The sequence below is a fragment of the Quercus suber genome, unplaced genomic scaffold, assembly GCF_002906115.3.
Source record: "Quercus suber isolate HL8 unplaced genomic scaffold, Cork oak 2.0 scaffold_151, whole genome shotgun sequence".
Taxonomy (NCBI): Eukaryota; Viridiplantae; Streptophyta; class Magnoliopsida; order Fagales; family Fagaceae; genus Quercus; species Quercus suber.
The window spans coordinates 297,384-315,625 of NW_027069612.1; the positions used below are offsets into that span (position 1 = coordinate 297,384).

The 18,242-nt window shown below is 35.0% G+C and overlaps 2 protein-coding genes across 2 annotated transcripts; both read right to left on the bottom strand.

The window, feature by feature from the left end:
- Positions 1-982: 982 nt before the first annotated feature.
- On the bottom strand, positions 983-6,206 carry LOC112022230 (probable carbohydrate esterase At4g34215). The gene is made up of 3 exons (XM_065777211.1): positions 5,660-6,206; positions 4,681-4,822; positions 983-1,068 (listed from the first exon to the last, which is right to left on the bottom strand). Exons 1-3 carry the CDS (start codon positions 6,170-6,172, stop codon positions 983-985), a joined length of 741 nt encoding a protein of 246 aa, XP_065633283.1. The 5' UTR covers positions 6,173-6,206.
- A 3,177-nt stretch (positions 6,207-9,383) lies between these two features.
- Positions 9,384-13,947, bottom strand: LOC112022205 (mannose-P-dolichol utilization defect 1 protein homolog 2). The gene is made up of 8 exons (XM_065777258.1): positions 13,689-13,947; positions 13,025-13,178; positions 11,877-11,949; positions 11,706-11,772; positions 11,418-11,477; positions 10,883-10,943; positions 10,755-10,796; positions 9,384-9,788 (listed from the first exon to the last, which is right to left on the bottom strand). Exons 1-8 carry the CDS (start codon positions 13,833-13,835, stop codon positions 9,685-9,687), a joined length of 708 nt encoding a protein of 235 aa, XP_065633330.1. The 5' UTR covers positions 13,836-13,947; the 3' UTR covers positions 9,384-9,684.
- Between the last annotated feature and the right edge of the window lie 4,295 nt (positions 13,948-18,242).

Here is an 18,242-nt window from a genome sequence, read left to right on the forward strand (position 1 = left end):
TATTTCATTCAACCACCAACACACCACCACAACTAGGGCTGTCCACGGAAAATCGGTACTCGACCCACCCGCAATAACCATCCGATCCGGCCAGAGAACCAGCCGAACCAATGCCGGTGACGGTCGGCAGCGGGTCTCTGCCTCCAGAACCTGTAAACGGCGAGTCGGTTGGCAAGTTTTCTCCCCCAAACCCGAAGAAACTCGACCGAATCAGCATTAAGGAGCATTTTTCGGTGAATTTTTTTAGATCTGGCGAGATCTCTGCCATTTCAGGCGAGATCTCAACTAGATCCTTGAAATCTCCACTGGATTTGGCAAGATCTCACTAGATTTGGCGAGATCTCGCCGAATCTGGTGAGATTTCGTCAAATCTGGCGAATTTCCAACAATATTTCAGCGAAAATATCACCGAAATTTTGCCGATTTTGCCATTGACTTGGCCGATTTTTCGATCTTGGTCTCTAACCAAACCGACCGCTGTCCATTAAAGGTTGGATCAGCCCGATCTAATCAACCACGCTGGTCGACGGTGGGTTGAACTTCTGAATATCCGATCTAGTCTGGTCGGGTCAGTTCTGGGTTGGGCAAAAACCCAACCCGGACTGACCCGTGGACAGGCCTAACCACAACCACCATCAAACCCATAAAAATCATTGCACAACCACAACCCCACTGTGCCCATCAAAACCAGTGAAGAAGAACAAAAAAAAAACCCAGAAAAATCAACACAGCCAAACCAAAACCCATGCCTGATACTCTGTCTGATTCGGTACCGGCCGACGAGACCTATGCCGAGGGGCAAGGTTTCACGGTCTTCACCGATGAATCGAACCCTAACTGATACTCACTGCCCGACTTCTTCGCCAACGGCATGGCTCGGTCCTTCTCGATCAAAACCAGAGCAATGCAGCACAGTGGATTCATCTCAACTCAATCACTCGAAACAAATAAAAATGCTACCGAAAATTCCACTGCATATATATCATCGATCAATGACCATAGACAGTGATGATGAGTGCAAAGCGAAACGAAATGCTTCAATTTGAGGTGGGTCGAGTAATGTGGGATCTGATTGGAGCCAAAAACGAAAAGAGAGTGAAAACGAAACATATCAGAAATGACAATAAAAGAGAGAGAGAGTGTGTGTGAAAAGGACGAAACGGGGTTGAGAAGTGAGAGAGGAAAAGTGGGGAGAGAGGGTTCTGTGTCGGCTAGGCTCGTGCAGATTGGTCTATGGAGGAAGAAAGAAGGGTCTGTGGAGGAAGAAAAAAGAGATAGAGAGGTAGTGAGAAGAGAGACACGGAGAAAGAAGAATGAAATGCAGAAAGAATATAAAAAAAGTAGTTTGAACGTAAAATAAATTTTTTATTTATTTATCTTTTAGCTACAATGCACAGCCATATATAGTTGTGCACTATAACAATGAAGATAAAAATTTTACCTTTAACTCCGTTATTATAGTATGAATTTTTGTATTTTAATATAACTAAAATAATTATATAGTTATTTAGTTACAATGCTCTGAGTGATATAAAGAATTTCTTGCCATTAGACATTAGCAGCTACGTCACCATAACCCTTTTTTTTTTATGAATTGCAGTGGTCCTCATAGCTGATTAGTCCCATCACTTTAAAATTACACCAGACTTTGTCCTTATAATGGCCCGCCATTAGCAATTCTTGCCTATTGCTTGTCTCACTCTCAACCTCCTTTTTTTTCTTTGCTATAAATGAAGCTGCCTAGTACCTTCACTTAACATTAATATTCACTGAAAACGTCTAGATGATATCAGAAATATACATCTGTCGAAACCTGTCTATAAGGTTCTATTTGTTTATGAAAACCACTACAAGTTAATGGTCATCAAATAAATTGGAGTACACACTTTGTCCCATTGATTGTAACAAGTCACTGCTCGGTTTGATGGCTCATCATAGCAATAGAAGAAAACAGCGGTATATCACTAAACAACTAAGACTGGGGAATCCAAGTAACTTTATAGAGTTGAGATAAGAAATGGAAGGACAAGTTTATTTTTAGTAAAAGGAGAAATGGAGCAAAATATTGTTAAACATGTATTTAAGAGTGAAACAATTCTCACCAGTTTTTAACCACAAATTAAGTGTTTCTTAATGGCTAACAATCATAAACATTGGAAGGGGTTGATATGGCGCTTGAACGCCAAAATATGAGTTTAGGCCTGAAGAACTCGTCTTGGGTCTAGGCTTCTGGACATATTTGTGCTCTTGGCCAGCATAGGCCCAAGCTCTTAGGTTGAACCTCCTAATGACAACGGGATGAGGTAAGGTCGGATCAAGGATAAAGTTCCACTCGAAGCAGGGGAGTAGGTTGGATGTATACATATACTAGGCTGAGCAATGTGAGCAAATTCCATCCTTGCCCTACCACCTTTTTGGGTGGAGAAAATCGCGTGGAGTAGGGCGGGTCAAGCAAGGCAAAGATCTTTTTCCATCTCTACTTGTGATCACCTTTAACTCAACTAATATGGGAGCCAACCGTGCACCTCTCCTCACTATCAATTTAGTGGTATGAAATGTTGACCTACTAAAGGAGCTTGCTCAGAAGGCCAGCATGAGATTTTAAATTGCTCGACAATCGACCATTCACAAACTCAATGGGTGCATAAAAATGTTGTGTCATTATGGGACTCAGGTGAAAATGAATTTGCTCTTGACCATGTTAGTAGTTGTGAAAAACAATGAAAAATGTTGTACCTAATCTCTAGGATTATGCTACTTCATCAAAAACTCATAGCTACGTTAAGACAAATCAGTCTCTGTGGAACATAGATTAACACTGAATGCCAAAAACAGCACTACATAATTTGTAAGTATATGGTGACAGAATATGAAGTCACTTTTATTTGCCAAATTTCCATGGTAGTAACAAGAGAATGCTGGTCCAGGTTGAAGAGAGCACAAGATAGGGATGGTGCACCCCGCGGTGGAGCCAAGTACAAAGAGATTGAAAGCTACAAATAATAGGGCAAAAGAGCATCCCACACTTTTGCAAAGTTCATCCATAGCATGGTCCTCCCATACCCTACAATTTATCACCCTTCCCTTCCTTATCTCTACGGATAGAACATTCTAACCCAAAAAAATCTTCTCCATATGTGCAAACATATACCTAAAACCCATCTGATGGGCATATCCAAATTTATGTTAATCACCTTACAATTTGCTGCATCCCTAGCCTCAAATTGGAGCACTTGATTTTGTTACATTAACATCATTGCTTACACTATATTAAACATGTCTCATCAAATCTTGGATTTAAGCTGTTCCATTAATGACATGATTGGCTGATAATTGCCATCAAATATGTAACATATTACATATGCATGCTCTATCCCCATCAACAAATCCAGAAAATTTCCACCTAAAACTACAAATTAAAAGGATGCATAGAGGCAAGAGTCTTGTAGTTTAACTGGTTAGCACTTTTTGCTCCTGATGTTTCCAATAGAAACATCTAAGATTTAAATATCTCATTTCCTAACTGTGAAATTATATATTGTAAAAAAAAAAAGCACAAAAGTTAGATAGAAGATTACCAATTAGGCGGTAACTACAATAAAATACTAGTGTGTCACGTATGCAGCACTTTGGAAGCCAAGATCAATCATTGAAATTGGATCTTTGGAATAGGAATTGGATGCTTTAATTCTAAAGCTACACTCGTTGCTTTTAAAACTAACGGATTTAAACTTGAGCTATGGACATGGGTTGTCCATAATAATAGAAACCATATAAAGTAAAAGAAAGGTGTCCAGATTCCCTAAAATCGGCATCGCAAGTCAATTTCAAGTGTGTACTATCCAACAAAGCATAAAATTTTAAGATTAACAGTACTTGGGCAAACATGATTTTGCAGGGTGTCTAAACATCTTTTTTTTTCCCCAGTTTTTTTAGTTGAAAACATCAGCTTTGTTTTATACAAAATAAAATGATAAACAAACTACTTTTTCCCACGACTCATTAGGATGATTATTCGTTACAATTAGAATAATATCATTTCTATATGAACCCATTTAATATTAGTTTTATAAGTTTTATTATACACAAATCACGTCATATCAAAATATGAAATTTTTGTATCACTCTACTAAAAGTATAACAACCCACACACAAACATTGATTCATTGCATAGAATTTAAACACATTCTCTCTCCAATAAAAGCACAAACTTTTCACAAACACCCACACAACAAAAGCCTTAACTAACGTTAACAAAGCAAAATACAAATTGGATGGCCATTAAAACAACAACTAGGTAACTAAACATAATCTCATAGTACTTAAAATTTAAATTATCTCTCTCAAAAAAAAAAAATTTAATTGTCAAGATTTGTACAGAGAATCATATGGGAAAAACTTCACTCAATAAGATCTCAAAAAATGATTTTAATCATAGTTCTTTCTTTGCTAAATAATTGAAAGAATCCTAGACACTAGTCAAATCCCACCCCCTAAAAAAAAGTAAATTATATATATATGCTTGAGCATATATTTTTTGTTATTATAAATTATTATTAATAAAGTATTTTGTCGTCGAATAAGAAATTCTGTGTCCAAACTTTCTAATGCGAACCCATTTATGTTTTGGTTTGAAAGAAAGAAAGGTATGGGCTAGCATCTGGCCCAAGCGAACTGCACCTTCAGTATTCAAATGGAGTCCATCCAGCCCAAGGGGAAGTCCCCAAGCATCAACAGTCCTAACATTTTTTAGACGTAAAAAAAGTTGGGCCTGTCTTACAGTTGTTATAAGATCGGAGTGATACCCTGATGCAAGTGCGACCTGCACAATAAAGTCCACGCAAAAAGACATAATTTGCTAGAATTTAAAACAGTTGACACAAAGTCTCTAGGCAAAAGGGAAAAACTTGGCTAAACTTCAATTTTTTACGCCCTTAACTTTTACTTCAATTTTTAAATTAGTCTTTAAAATTTAATGTTTGTCAATTCAATTTTTCACTTTGTAAAAAATAAGTCATAATAACAAATTAAGTCAATCTACTTTTTTCGTCTAAATATGTTTGGTTAACATTCGATATCATTTGTCAAAAGTTTTGTAACCCAATTAATTGGCATTTTATGGTATTTTCAATGGAGACAGTGTCTAAATCTCATCTCCCTTGTTGTAACAATTGAATTATAATTAAAAACATAAATATTTAAAAACATAGGATGCCATTTAAAATTTCTTCTTCTTTTTTTAAATTAAAAATTTAATTGAAAGCGTTCTTAAAAATGTGTCATTAAATAGATCTTATTGTTTAATGAGTCTTATTTAAAAATTAAAAGAAAAAGCTTAAATAACTTCATTAGCTATCAGGTTTGGATAGAATGACCATATTAACCAATTTGAAAAAGTAAGAGATTAAAGGCCCATTTAGATGGAGGGGAAGTAGGGTAAAGTTAGCTGAAAATAGACTAAATTTACTCCACTCTACTCCCCCTCTCTCTCCCACAATACAAACGGACTATGAATTGACAAACATTAAATCTTAAGCACTAAAACTAAAAAAATCAAAGGGCTAAATTGAATTGTAACCAAATTTTTACAAAAAAAAAAAAAAAATCAACATAGATAAGAATTGAATGAAGTCAAATCAATTAGACAAAAAAGCCATACCTGGACTATTGGCAGATCAGGAAGATGCAAGTCATCTCGAAGGTCATTGAAAAACTTAGGCAATCTTGTCTGGTATAAAAGGGCATCTTCTGTGCTATTTGTATCTGTTTCCCCTTGAAACCAAAGGAGGCCTTTAATTTTCCCACCACACTTTGTGGATGCATAGGCCCTTTGTACCAAGTTATCATAAAGCTTAGACCCACGAGCCCATTGCTTTAGTCCAGTCCCTCCTCTGGCACAAGGCACCAGACCAATCACGCCCATGTTGGGTTCCATGGATAGAACTGTTTTGGCAAAAGACATTCCAGGTCCAATCCCACAACGTTTTCCTTCATCAATTTCCTTGTGCAGAGGCTCATGGGCTTCGAACCATGTGTGGTTTAAGCCGAGTTGAAGAATGTTAGGGCTACTAGGAGTGGCTTGACCAGGCATGATGACTCCACGTCCAGCCATGTTGGATTGGCCGGCTAAGAGAAAAATACTATTGGGGAATTTTGGTTCTTGGGCCATCATAGAAGGATTAAGGAGGACTATGAAGACTAAGAAAACTAAGAAGAAAAACATGTTGAAAGTTTTGATATTTCTCATGTTGAAAGCAATACGAAGGTGGGGGTTTTATTTGATAATAAAAAGTGAAGATGGCTTTAGAGAATTAGGTTTTTCTCAAGTGGGATCGTAGAAGTACTAGGTTTTTGGTAGTGTGTTAGTTATATAAGCCTATGGGTACATTGGCTAGTTCCTTTAGGATTAGGATTAATTATCCTTTCTTATTTCATCCAACTAAGTAGATTTTCAAAATGTGAAAAACCCACTTTCGTCCCTATATTTTTACGCGATTCTCACTTTGGTCCCTATCTTTTATTTTCACCGTTTTTAGTCCCTAAAATAAAAAAAGCAATCTCGTTTTTGTCCCTACCATCAATCCCTAGAATGTTTGATATTGATTTTTTTTTTTTTTTTTTGTGCGCGCACGCTTGACGTTTCATTATCAAATTCAATATTTGAATATTATTTTTTTAAAATCAATATTTGAATCTTCTTTAAAAAAATAAAATCAATATTTGAAGTCAAATAAAATATCTAATTCAGATTCAATATTAATTATAGTTTTTGGAAATCTTGTTTGATAGAATTTCAGATTTAGACTTAATCGTTTCCTCTTTTATACAGTTATCACCGCAAACAAAATTTTGGCAAATCTTTGGGTTTTCATGAAGCCTTGGACTACTCATCTAAGTTCATACTTCTAAACATATTTGTGAACTATAAGATGACCGTGGGACGGATTAATTTTAAAATAAATTAAATATTATCAAACCACTTTATTATATATATATATATATAAAAAATCAATATTTGAAGTCAAATAAAATATCTAATTCAGATTCAATATTAATTATAGTTTTTGGAAATCTTGTTTGATAGAATTTCAGATTTAGACTTAATCGTTTCCTCTTTTATACAGTTATCACCGCAAACAAAATTTTGGCAAATCTTTGGGTTTTCATGAAGCCTTGGACTACTCATCTAAGTTCATACTTCTAAACATATTTGTGAACTATAAGATGACCGTGGGACGGATTAATTTTAAAATAAATTAAATATTATCAAACCACTTTATTATATATATATATATATAGGAATTTCTGATAATAGGATTTTAGTTAGAACAAAATTTAATTATCTTCATCACAATTTAACATAATTATGTTTTTACTATTTGTAATCAAGATTACTACTTTTTCTTATGGCTTGTTTGGATGGAGGGGGGAAGGAAGGGAAGTGAAGGAGAGTAGAATAGTGTTGGCTAAAAATAAGCTAATTTTGTGCTAAATCTACTTTACTTTACTCTCCCTCCCTTCCCCTCAATCCAAACAGACCATTAGGAATTCCTTGCAACAACTTTCTCTTAGGAATCCATGCAATAAAATCCCGCCTTAACAACCTAAATCCAGCATCCTGAAAATATTTTCATAAATTTTTTAGATTCACAACTTATGGCAATAAATTATCTACTTAACAACTTATCTTGTTGTATTCATACTGACGGCTAAACTTGTAATGGAAGAAGAGACCTATTATAGAGGTTGTTTGCAGACATCAATTTAAAAGTTGCCTATCTATCCAATTATCCTTGCAATTACATATATGATACTATGATATATATGCATTATTCAAGTGCAAATTAACATCTAAATAAGCCAGTTTTTTTTTTTTTACCAAATTTGACATCTATAAGACAAATTATAACCAAACAAAGCAACCTGCTGCTTATGGATAGCAATAAAAATAACACATGCATATTAACAAATTTGCATAGGCAACTCTCAATACTTATAACTACATCAAGAAGATTCTAATTTTGGCTTCAAAAAACACACCTAAGAAGCTTCCAAGTTAGCCTCAATTTCAATTTTATTAAAATTAAGTTCATGTGGGACTCATCTATAACTTCTACTATATATAAGATTATTATGATATCGTATCAAAAGATAAAGACATTCTCCAACTCAAGAGAAAACGAAACAAAGAAAGAGAGAGAACAAAAGAAACAAGTAAACAATACATTTACACTTTCTTAAAGTTATATACTTTTCTTTTGCTTTTATCTAATATATATTTTAATTGTGTCTTGACTTCATAGTTTATACTGCCATTTCTTTTTTGTATTTCTTTCCTTGTTTTTTATAAACATGTCCATACTAAAATGTTGCTTTCTAATTCATATAGTCTGTGTCATCCCATGGTTATATTACCCATATTGAAGATTATATATTCTAGGCACATAACTGTACTAATTGCCTGGATTCCTAAGAGAAACTTGTTGCAAGAAATTCCTAAGAGAAAGCTGTCATCTTTACTACCAATGGTAACTTCCAGTGTGGATTAGGGCAGTACGTACATGATATTTACTTTCGTTATTGTTAAGAATCATATGATGATGTTTCCTCAAGTATAACCCCACAAGGTAGACGCAGTCCGTGTGGAAGCCATGGTGGCCGTAACATAGAACCCTATGAGTCTAGGAGTGATCGAATTAGGGAAGCCGTGTTAATCTAAAGCACCTGTGAGGTATGGCCTGCTTGGGTTATGAGATAATGGAACAAGAAAATGGATCTTATTTGTCAGTCATAGTTTAGCGCTGGATACAAAACTCTTTTTTGTTTTAATAACACAATTAAATTCAATTATATAATTTATTAGTCAATACAAGGGAACCTAAGATATGATCGATGAGACACTGACAGATATCAAAATATTTACATGAATGAATAGTAAATATCACCACAAGTTGATTCAAATTATACCAATTTCAAACATTAGGAGTGTTTGCCCAACTATACTTATACCACCACTGAGTTGACCCAGATGGTACCTTCCTATGCCTTAAGTGCATAATGAAGCACAGGTCTCCGTTTAAGCTTGGGGAGAGATGAGGTATTTATGTAATAATATTTCTAACCAATTCAAAAAACAAAAATAAAAACCTGCACTGAGCATTTATGCTCGTGCATATCTCAAAATATGACATTTGCCCAATGGTGGGCTTGGATTCTCAAATGTATGAAGGCTTCTTTTTCAAGGTAGCATCAACACTATATTCTATATATATACATTCCATTAATGAAAAAGAAGAAGAAGATATAGCAAGGAGTAATTCAGACTCCAAAAGAGTCATTTGCAAATTGTGTCTTAAATAAAAAAAAAAAAAAAAAAATAGTAATGAGATCCACGGGAAACTCTGATTGAGCTTTACTATAATAAAGTATAAAGGTTTTAATGCAAGGGGAAGAGGACCTATTTTCTTTTTCTAATTTTACAATTCATTTAATAAACAATAAGAAAGTATCAAATAGAAGTAGTTGCTAACATTTGTTTATGCATGCCCCACTCGGAACATCCATTGATACGTTTGAGTTCAGCTACACTCGAAGAAAGATGACACCTTAAGTACTGATGAACTTGTGAAGTTGGCCAGTTGCACCACCTGCTGAGGGTGACAGATGACACTGCATCTTCTTGTTCTACTTCTTTTTCTTCTCTTCTGTGGCAGGAGCATTTCGGTACAAAATTATCTGACTCAAGATGGTACCATTGGTTGCAATACCAATTGCAGAGCCAATAACAACTTCAAAAGAATTAAGGATAGCAATTGGTTTATGCACAATAAGCAAAAAAACTGCCATCAAAAGCTTGAGTAAGACATAGAAACCATTAGTGTATGTAGTGTTGATAAACAAGAAATGGGTAGGGGAAGCATAAATTGAAAGACCCAGTGGAATGGAGCAGGAATTTTTGAACCAGAACAATCCTCATGTAGACAAAATCATACCAACTGTTTTATTTAGCATCTTTTATGACACCAAAGTTACTAGAAGACTATCCTTTTCCACATAAAATTGAATTTTATTAGGATGCAATAATAACAACATAAAATAGTTTTTCTTATATGAGGGCGATCAGTGATACAATGAAATCTGAAACAAGCCATCATAATACCCTTTTTTTTTTCTTTTGATAAGTGAAACAAGCCATCACTTTTCAAAACACTAAGACCAAAAAGGCATAAAAATTAAATAAATAAAAAAAACAAAAACAAAAACAGAAACAAAATTTCACTTTTGTTCCCTTTTTTGCACTAGGTAAATATTATTGCACCCGATGGGATTTGAGCCCCCACCACCCCATTCTTATGGGGGATGGATGTGCCATTTAGCCTTTACAAAATGAGTAATGCTACATTCATAGTATTTTCACAACAATTTCATAAAAATCCTAAGAGATAAGTTGTTATTAGTGTGTAAAAAGTAATATAAGTGGTACGAGTATATTAGAACCAGTAACAACTTACCACCTAGGATTTGCTGTGAAGTTATTTGAAAATGTTGTGGATGTATCATTACTCTTATAAAATATTCCAAAACAATGAATTTTTTTTTTTCATTAAAATCATCATTTTTAAGAATATAATGCTAGAGGCTCCTAAGTTACAGTGGTTATCTTCTCAAATCTGAAATTCATCATCATCATTGTTTAAAAAACTCATTAGAGATATTCAACAAAAATCACATTTAAGAATATGAAACAAGGATACCACTTATTGGTGCTTTTTCCTGGAGACTGGTAAAAACTCTCACTGCAAAAGAAAGAAGTAAGTTCAGAACTTCTCTAAATAAATAGGTAATACATTAACAGCACTATCAATTAAAAAGATAGATTTACCAATGGAACCGGCAAAATTCATAAAACATGTCAAGAAGCTGAGCTCGCCTGTACTTTTATTCTGCTCAGAGAAGGGTTGTTCACCAAAACATGAGTAAATAGGCTACAAACATGAGTGATCTCAAAGTAACTGAAAATCAACAGGCAAAAGATTGTATAAATTGCTCAGTAAACAGAATAAAATGGGAACACAGTATTGCCTCTTCCAGAAAGTGATCCAATCATCCTTTAATCTGCTCACCCACAAACTGGAGTGCATTTGTAGCTTACATGCACATTGCTGGTTCTGGATTCACTCTAATACAAATTTACACACATGATATATCGGTGTATTTATTAAGATTTAATGAAGTTACAGACTGTTGGGTTTGAGAACAGAGTGGGCCTGAATTTTCATATTAGTATTTAACAAGGAAATTTATAGAATCCTTGCAAAGTTTAAAAGTACAAAATGCAGTTAGAAAATTATATGAGAGCTAAACAAGTAATAACATCCAATCTAACAGCATAATAGGGCTTTCTTGAATTAACTTACCGAAAAGTTTGCCCATATCTGCGGGATCCTGGCAAAGAGAAAAATTGCATGCTGAGATGCCTGTAAAAGATCTTTCCGCATTAGAAAAACTTCATACATAGATAGCCTTAGAACTCAAAGGACAGAAAAAGGTGTAAACAAGCCTGAAGATTGAAATGCATGTTTTAATGCAAATCAATAACCCTATAAAGACAATGACAGAAAAATGCAAGGGAAAAAAAGAACAGAAAGAAACTCTGACAGTTTATGTTCAAGTACAGAGTAGAAGGGGGGGAAAATGCTACTCACATATAGTGCTTCAAAGAGAATGGGATCAATTTGACCAGCCAAGATGGTAGGTGCTACAGCACAATATCTGAAAAGCCATCATATTAAGGAAGAGATTGACCATATTTTTGGTATTCCAGAATGCAAATTCAAGACAAATCCAAAATACTATACTGAAAGCAAGAAGGATACAGTAATGCCCTGATCCATGTTGTGGCACCCAAAGGTTGAGAATAATAGTAGATTATGGCAACCAAAATTATAGCTGCAACAGACAAGCAGAAGAGGAAGTTGTTAGATCCTTTAAAAATTTATATTAGCTTTTCTTATTACGATAGTAATCTCATCCAAGGGGTCCAATAGATCAAACCAAAAGCCAGGTTTTTGCCTGACAGTAGAATTCAAGCAAAATAACTTCTTAAATATGGCAATTTAGGTCAGTTTCTAATGCACCCACTGCACATCACGAGACAATAGAACTAGCATAAATCAATTTTGGGAGAGAACGTAAGGCAGCAAGATATAGAAGGCAACTACAAGATACTAAAGACACAAAAAAGTAAAATATTTGTTATTAGTAATATATTAGGGACAAACTAGTAATACTAATAATGTAATAGAATTAACATTTTTTTCATGATAGGTAAGAAAAATTTATTGAAAGAGAAAGAAAGAGACTACTTCATTAAAAGGATGAAATGGCAAATACGGTATCATAGCCAATGTATTCCTTAAACTGCCGCCCATCATAATTGACCACCATCGACCACCACACATCAAGCATTCAAGCCCTCTAATATTCTGTCTGTCACCACACCTAAAATGCCTCATCTCCAATCATCAGCAATCACATTTTACCACCATCACATGCGATTCCAACGTTACCTATCCCTGGCAACCACACAAATTGAGTCACCTGACTCGGGTGACATTGTTCCCAGTTCAAAACACGTAAGCCATTGTCAGCCCCCACCATAACCATGACCCTACAGAAACCCAAATTCAGCAGCCACCGATCACACGTGACTTGTTATAACTCCTAGGGTGTCAATTCAACCTTTTATTGGTAAGTTACACACTCACAATGGGTATTAAACGCAAGCCCTCACCCTCCAACCATTCTTGCAGGAGGAAGAAGCATCTTTTTTGCCAGAGTCATTAGCTATGCAGGATCAAGTCTACGGGCCAGACAAGAACACATACAGTTCTACGCACACTCATGATGCAAGCACAGCTCATTACACCCACCCAACTCACAAGCACGACTTTGTACCTTGTTTTGGATACCTACATTACTGCAATGCTTTAGATTGACAGCAAACATAGAATCGCCAACATACCTTGGACCAAAAGAAACGCCAACTCCCCAAAAGCTGAAAAGGGAAGCCCTTGGTGGAGACAATACGCTAGTGCAATGGTGTAGCCGACTACTTCAAGCTCAAAGGCCACAACACTAAGGCCTCTGACACTTCCATGCTTCAAAATTTTCAATATCTGCAAACCTCAAAACAAAAACCACCATATCACTACCAACATCAAATCAATCAACCAAAATCATTTCTTATAACATGTTACATCAGCAATCCATTAAATTCCTACGCCGCAATAAATAAATAAAAAATAAAAAATAAAAGAATGATAAGTTCTCCAAATTGCTTTTCATTATTAAAAATTATCAATTCAATAGGATTTGAACCTATTGTCTCAAAACATGGGACTTAGGATTCGACGACAAGAGACATAAGCAGTTGAGCTAACTTTAAACCATAAAATGAGTTGTTGGTCATACAATTGATGAAAATTGATATCACGTGTTCCTTTGTTCGAGTCCTAAGCATTCCCTATGATTAATTTTGAATGTGACAATCACAATCCCCAAATCTCAAGCACTGATTAAGTCAAAACCCTAAATTAGCAGTGAGATATGAAAATTCAAAGACATGATTATTCAAATTTAAAACTAAACTAAACATGTATTTGAATTATGTATGTAGAGATACGTGCCTGGGGGAGTTTGACGGTGGTGGAGGCGGCGACGATGCAATAGCCGAGGAGTTTGGAAATGAGAGGCAGCAAACAGTCTTTCTCTGGGATTTTGCCGTGGCGGAGCGAACCCAATGCACAGCTAAAATCAATCCCTAGATATTCCATTTTCTCTATTTCTCCGTTTCTTTGACCCAAATGAAAATAAGAGGGATTTCAATTTCAAGGGAAAGAAACTAGCTGTAGTATTTTGTAAGTAAGAGCAGCTTCAATGTTTTTATTCTTTACTATAATTTAAACCCAACACGTTGTTCTTTACTATAATTTCCCTGTTTTCTGCTTCTTTTTTAAGATTTTTTTAAATAGCCTTTTTAGGATAATTAGGATCCTAAATGAATATGATCTGTTTTCAAACCACTCCACTTAAGAAAAATTTTGTTTGTATTAAATTTTTTTAGCAAAAAAGTCAAGTTTAACACCAACTTTATAAGCCTTTTAACTTTTTTCTTTTTTAGTTGAGAGAGCCTTTAACCATTAAACAAACTAAGTTTAGATATAATATTATATTAGCGAACGACCTCATAAATTTATATAAAAGGTAATCCCTTATCAAGCCGAATAGGTGTATGATAGAATAAGTTTGCTTTATAGGCTACACTTTATGCCTCAAATGTTACTTAAGCCTTTTGAGTGTGGCATGTCCACTCGGCTAGTTTACTACCCTACTAATAATTAGCCTGTTTGCTTGAACGTTTCTTATACATCAATACAATAGGGTTTTTTTTTTTTTTTTTTCCAAAATAACCAAATCCCTCAAACAATTTCATTAGTTAGTAATGTTTTGAAATTATTTAGCAATCTAACAAATCGAGTCCATCATTCTCGATTTTGCTATGGTGGAAATCGAGTGTCTAACACTCGAGTTTTATACTCGAGAGTTACACACTTGAGTTCCATACCCAAATCTCCCAAAGCAGAGCAAGACAAACTTCCCAAATCTCCCTACAGCCATGCCCTTTAATCTTCCTCATGCGAACCCAAACCCAAGCGGTAGCAAGGCTCCTTCTTCCTCATGTGAACCCAAAGTGAACCCAAACCCAAGTGGCGGCAAGGCTCCTTCTTCCTCATGCAACCCACGCCCTCTGATCTTCCTCATGCGAACCCAAACCCAGGTGAAGTTTCTGATGAAGTTTCTTGCGGGGAAATCGAGTCATGGAGACTCGAGTTCCATGGAACTAGACCTCTTCACACTCGATTTAGCACAACAAAATCGACTACTCTGTACTCGATTTGTTAGATTGCTAAATAGTTTCAAAACCTTACTAACTAATGAAATTGTTCAAGGGATTTGGTTATTTTGAAAAAAAAAATCCATATAATAGGCCATATATTAAGTGAAAAAAATATATTGTATCTATAGTTTATTGATTTATTTATGTAATTTTAAACTAATGGTTTCAATCAATAAACTTACTAGGTTTTTTGGAGAAGGAAGTGTTGTTTGAAATGGTAGGTTATTGGCTCTTTACTAGTCAAGTAACACGGATGTGATATCAATATCTTACTTACTTTCTTTCTTTTTTTTGTTGGAAACCAATATCAATATCATTTTTTTATTATTAGAATGAAAACTACTCATTTAATTAATCAAAGAGGCCAAATCAGCCTGAATAACATGAGAAATGTCTAGTGGTACATCTTCTATCTAAACAGTTAAATCGGGTGAATTAAAAACCCACCTAGCCAAAGCATGAGCTTCATTATTTCCTTGTCTGCGAACATGAGCAAAACTAATGCAATTAAAAAAAGAAGCTAAAAATTTAATATCTTGAATCAAATGCCCATGTAATGCTAGAGATGGTTTTGAACTAGTAAGCTCCTTGAAAATAATGTCCAAGTCACCTACAAAAGTAGCAGAAGTGATATTGATCTACAAAGCAAACTCAACTGCGAGAATAGCTGCTAACGCTTCTACCTGTGCCACTATTATTGGGAGAGGAATATCAATACATTTGATTTGCCATAACCTAATAAAATTGCAAGTTAGTACATGTAGACTACAAACAAAATAAACGGTGATTTATAAGGGAAATTACACTTTACCACCCTAAACTATACTTCAAATTATACTTTACACCCTAAATTTTTTGAATGCACATTTTGCACCTTAAATTATAACTCTTATTACATTTTGCACCTCGATGTTAAGTTTGCCGTTAACTTGAATGAACAAGTATGATATCATGTGAAATGACCTAATTGCCCCTATTCTCAATCTGTTAAAAACAAAGAAGAAATTACACTTTATCATCCTACACTATACTCTTAATTACACTTTGCACTATAAACATTATATTTCCATTCAAGTTAATGGTAAACTTAATATTAGAGTGCAAAGTGTAACAAGGATCATAGTTTAAGGTGCAAAACCTGCATTCGAGAAGTTTAAGGTGCAAAATGTAATATAGAGTAGTAAAATGTAATTTTCCCTGATTTATATGCCCGAGTTTGGTTTTACATAGTTAAGAGTTGATTGGTTGGGAACCATGGGCCTATGGCCAGAGCCCCGGATCTAAAACTGGGCCTACTGAAGTCTATAATCTATACGACTACACCCTTAAACCATGGCTTTGTGGTCCATCTCTATTGGACCCGCAGATAATACACATGGCATGGGAGCCAGGGACTCTTTGTACGATTTGCCTCTACCAAGCTGCTTCATTTTGGCAACCCTGGCAGTTCTCTGGCTAGATAATTAAGTGTGATTTTGAAATTTTTGATGCATGCAATTAAGCCATTTGCTATTATACTCTTCCTTTACTCTTTTTTTCCCCTTTTCTGTTTCCTCTCACTTTGCATAAGTATAACCATAAAAAGTCATTTCTAAAGCTTTCCCCATAGTTGGACATCTTTTGCTCTTACTGGTTACAGCTCATTCGTGTTTCTTTGGTTTTCCCATTTCTTTCTTTCTTTTAGAATAAGCAAAGCACTTCACCATTCCCCAGAGAATTACATAGTGCGTGGTCGCATAAGGGCCAATGAAACTGTTGGTCATTCAGATACACAAAAAGAAAATGGATTGGTCATAACTCACAAACAAAAGGGTGTGGTCAATAATCAATATACCCGTGCAATACAAGTTAGGCTGCTTCTGTTCTGTCTGTGACTTGTGTTTAATGTCTAATATGTACGCGAGCTGCCCGCTCATCCACGCTTGCTTTGTGGCCAAATCTATAGCAATTTTTGACTAATCACCATCCTACTGGTATTATGATTTATGATTCGGTAAAATCCGATTTTTAAAATATGGAAACTTCTAACTTCTTCAGGAATCTCTATCTAATAGTCAAGGTGACAAAAACTTAGAAAGCAAAATGCCAATACAGCCAGTGACTTTTTAGAAAAAGTAGATATTACATGTTCATACTTTCAGAAATAGTACACGTGAAAAAAGTAACGAAAAAAGTAACGCATATTAAGGGGGTGTTTGGTGAGTGTTTTCAAACAACTATTTTCAGTTTTTAAACAACATTTCACGCATTTTAAAGTATTTTTTTACCTATACGTATTCTTACAAATGTTTTCAAACAACAATTTTCAGTTTTTAAACATATTTACCAAACAGGCTCTAAAATGCTTGAGCTGTAGAGCAGAAAAGAAATGATTGGCCAAAGCCAAAATAGAAAAATGTAAAATATTGCAATATTGTTACCAAATCATATAATACGTTTTAAACTAGAAATTCAGGGCACAAGATTCTAAACTAGATTTCTGCAGGGAAAAAAATAGGATATTAAACCAGATTTACTCTTGCCCATGGCGTTTGATAATGATTATGTGGATTTCAAGCTTATTGCGTGCTCGAATAAAGAACATATTATGGGATAAGTTCAAAACACAGCAAAAGCCAATTGTAATAATAGTCATGTTCATGTAGGCCACCACGCCATTTATGAGATATGCTAGGCTGCTATGACTAGGTCTGATCCTGTTGAACAGTCTCTAGACAACTTGTCCAAAATCTTTGCTCAAGGTCGAGGGTTATCATCAGGTACTTTTACAAAAGATGTCAAAAATTTATGCAGAGCCTAGCAAAAAGTTCTGACTGCATAAACTTCACCACACACACACACACACACACACACACAGTGGGATCAAATTATGGACATGCTTCAAAGGCTGTAGCCTTGTGGGGGGGTGTGTGTGTGTGTGTGTGTAAAAGAGTGCGCTATCTTGAATAAAGATATGAACAAGATATTGTAGAACAAGAGTGCGCTATCTTGAATAAAGATATGAACAAGATATTGTAGACCTGTTATTGAACAAGATATTTTTGTCACACACACACACACAGTGGGATCAATTTATGGACATGCTTCAAAGGCTGTAGCCTTGTTGGGGGGAGGGGGGGGGGGATTGGAAACCAATATCAATATCATTTTTTTATTATTAGAATGAAAACTACTCATTTAATTAATCAAAGAGGCCAAATCAGCCTGAATAACATGAGAAATGTCTAGTGGTACATCTTCTATCTAAACAGTTAAATTGGGTGAATTAAAAACCCACCTAGCC

Bases quoted from the DNA above. Each gene is read 5' to 3' on its own strand.
- LOC112022230 (XM_065777211.1), bottom strand. From the start codon at position 6,172: ATGATGGCCCAAGAACCAAAATTCCCCAATAGTATTTTTCTCTTAGCC. The intron at 4,823-5,659 runs GTATGGCTTTTT...TTTATTGTGCAG, and splicing joins CTGATCTGCCAATAGTCCAG to GTCGCACTTGCATCAGGGTA. The intron at 1,069-4,680 runs GTGCAGTTCGCT...GGCTCCAATCAG, and splicing joins ACTCCATTTGAATACTGAAG to ATCCCACATTACTCGACCCA.
- LOC112022205 (XM_065777258.1), bottom strand. From the start codon at position 13,835: ATGGAATATCTAGGGATTGATTTTAGCTGTGCATTGGGTTCGCTCCGC. The intron at 13,179-13,688 runs GCACGTATCTCT...TGAGGTTTGCAG, and splicing joins CCACCGTCAAACTCCCCCAG to ATATTGAAAATTTTGAAGCA. The intron at 9,789-10,754 runs GTATCCTTGTTT...ATTCTTTTGAAG, and splicing joins GGAAAAAGCACCAATAAGTG to TTGTTATTGGCTCTGCAATT.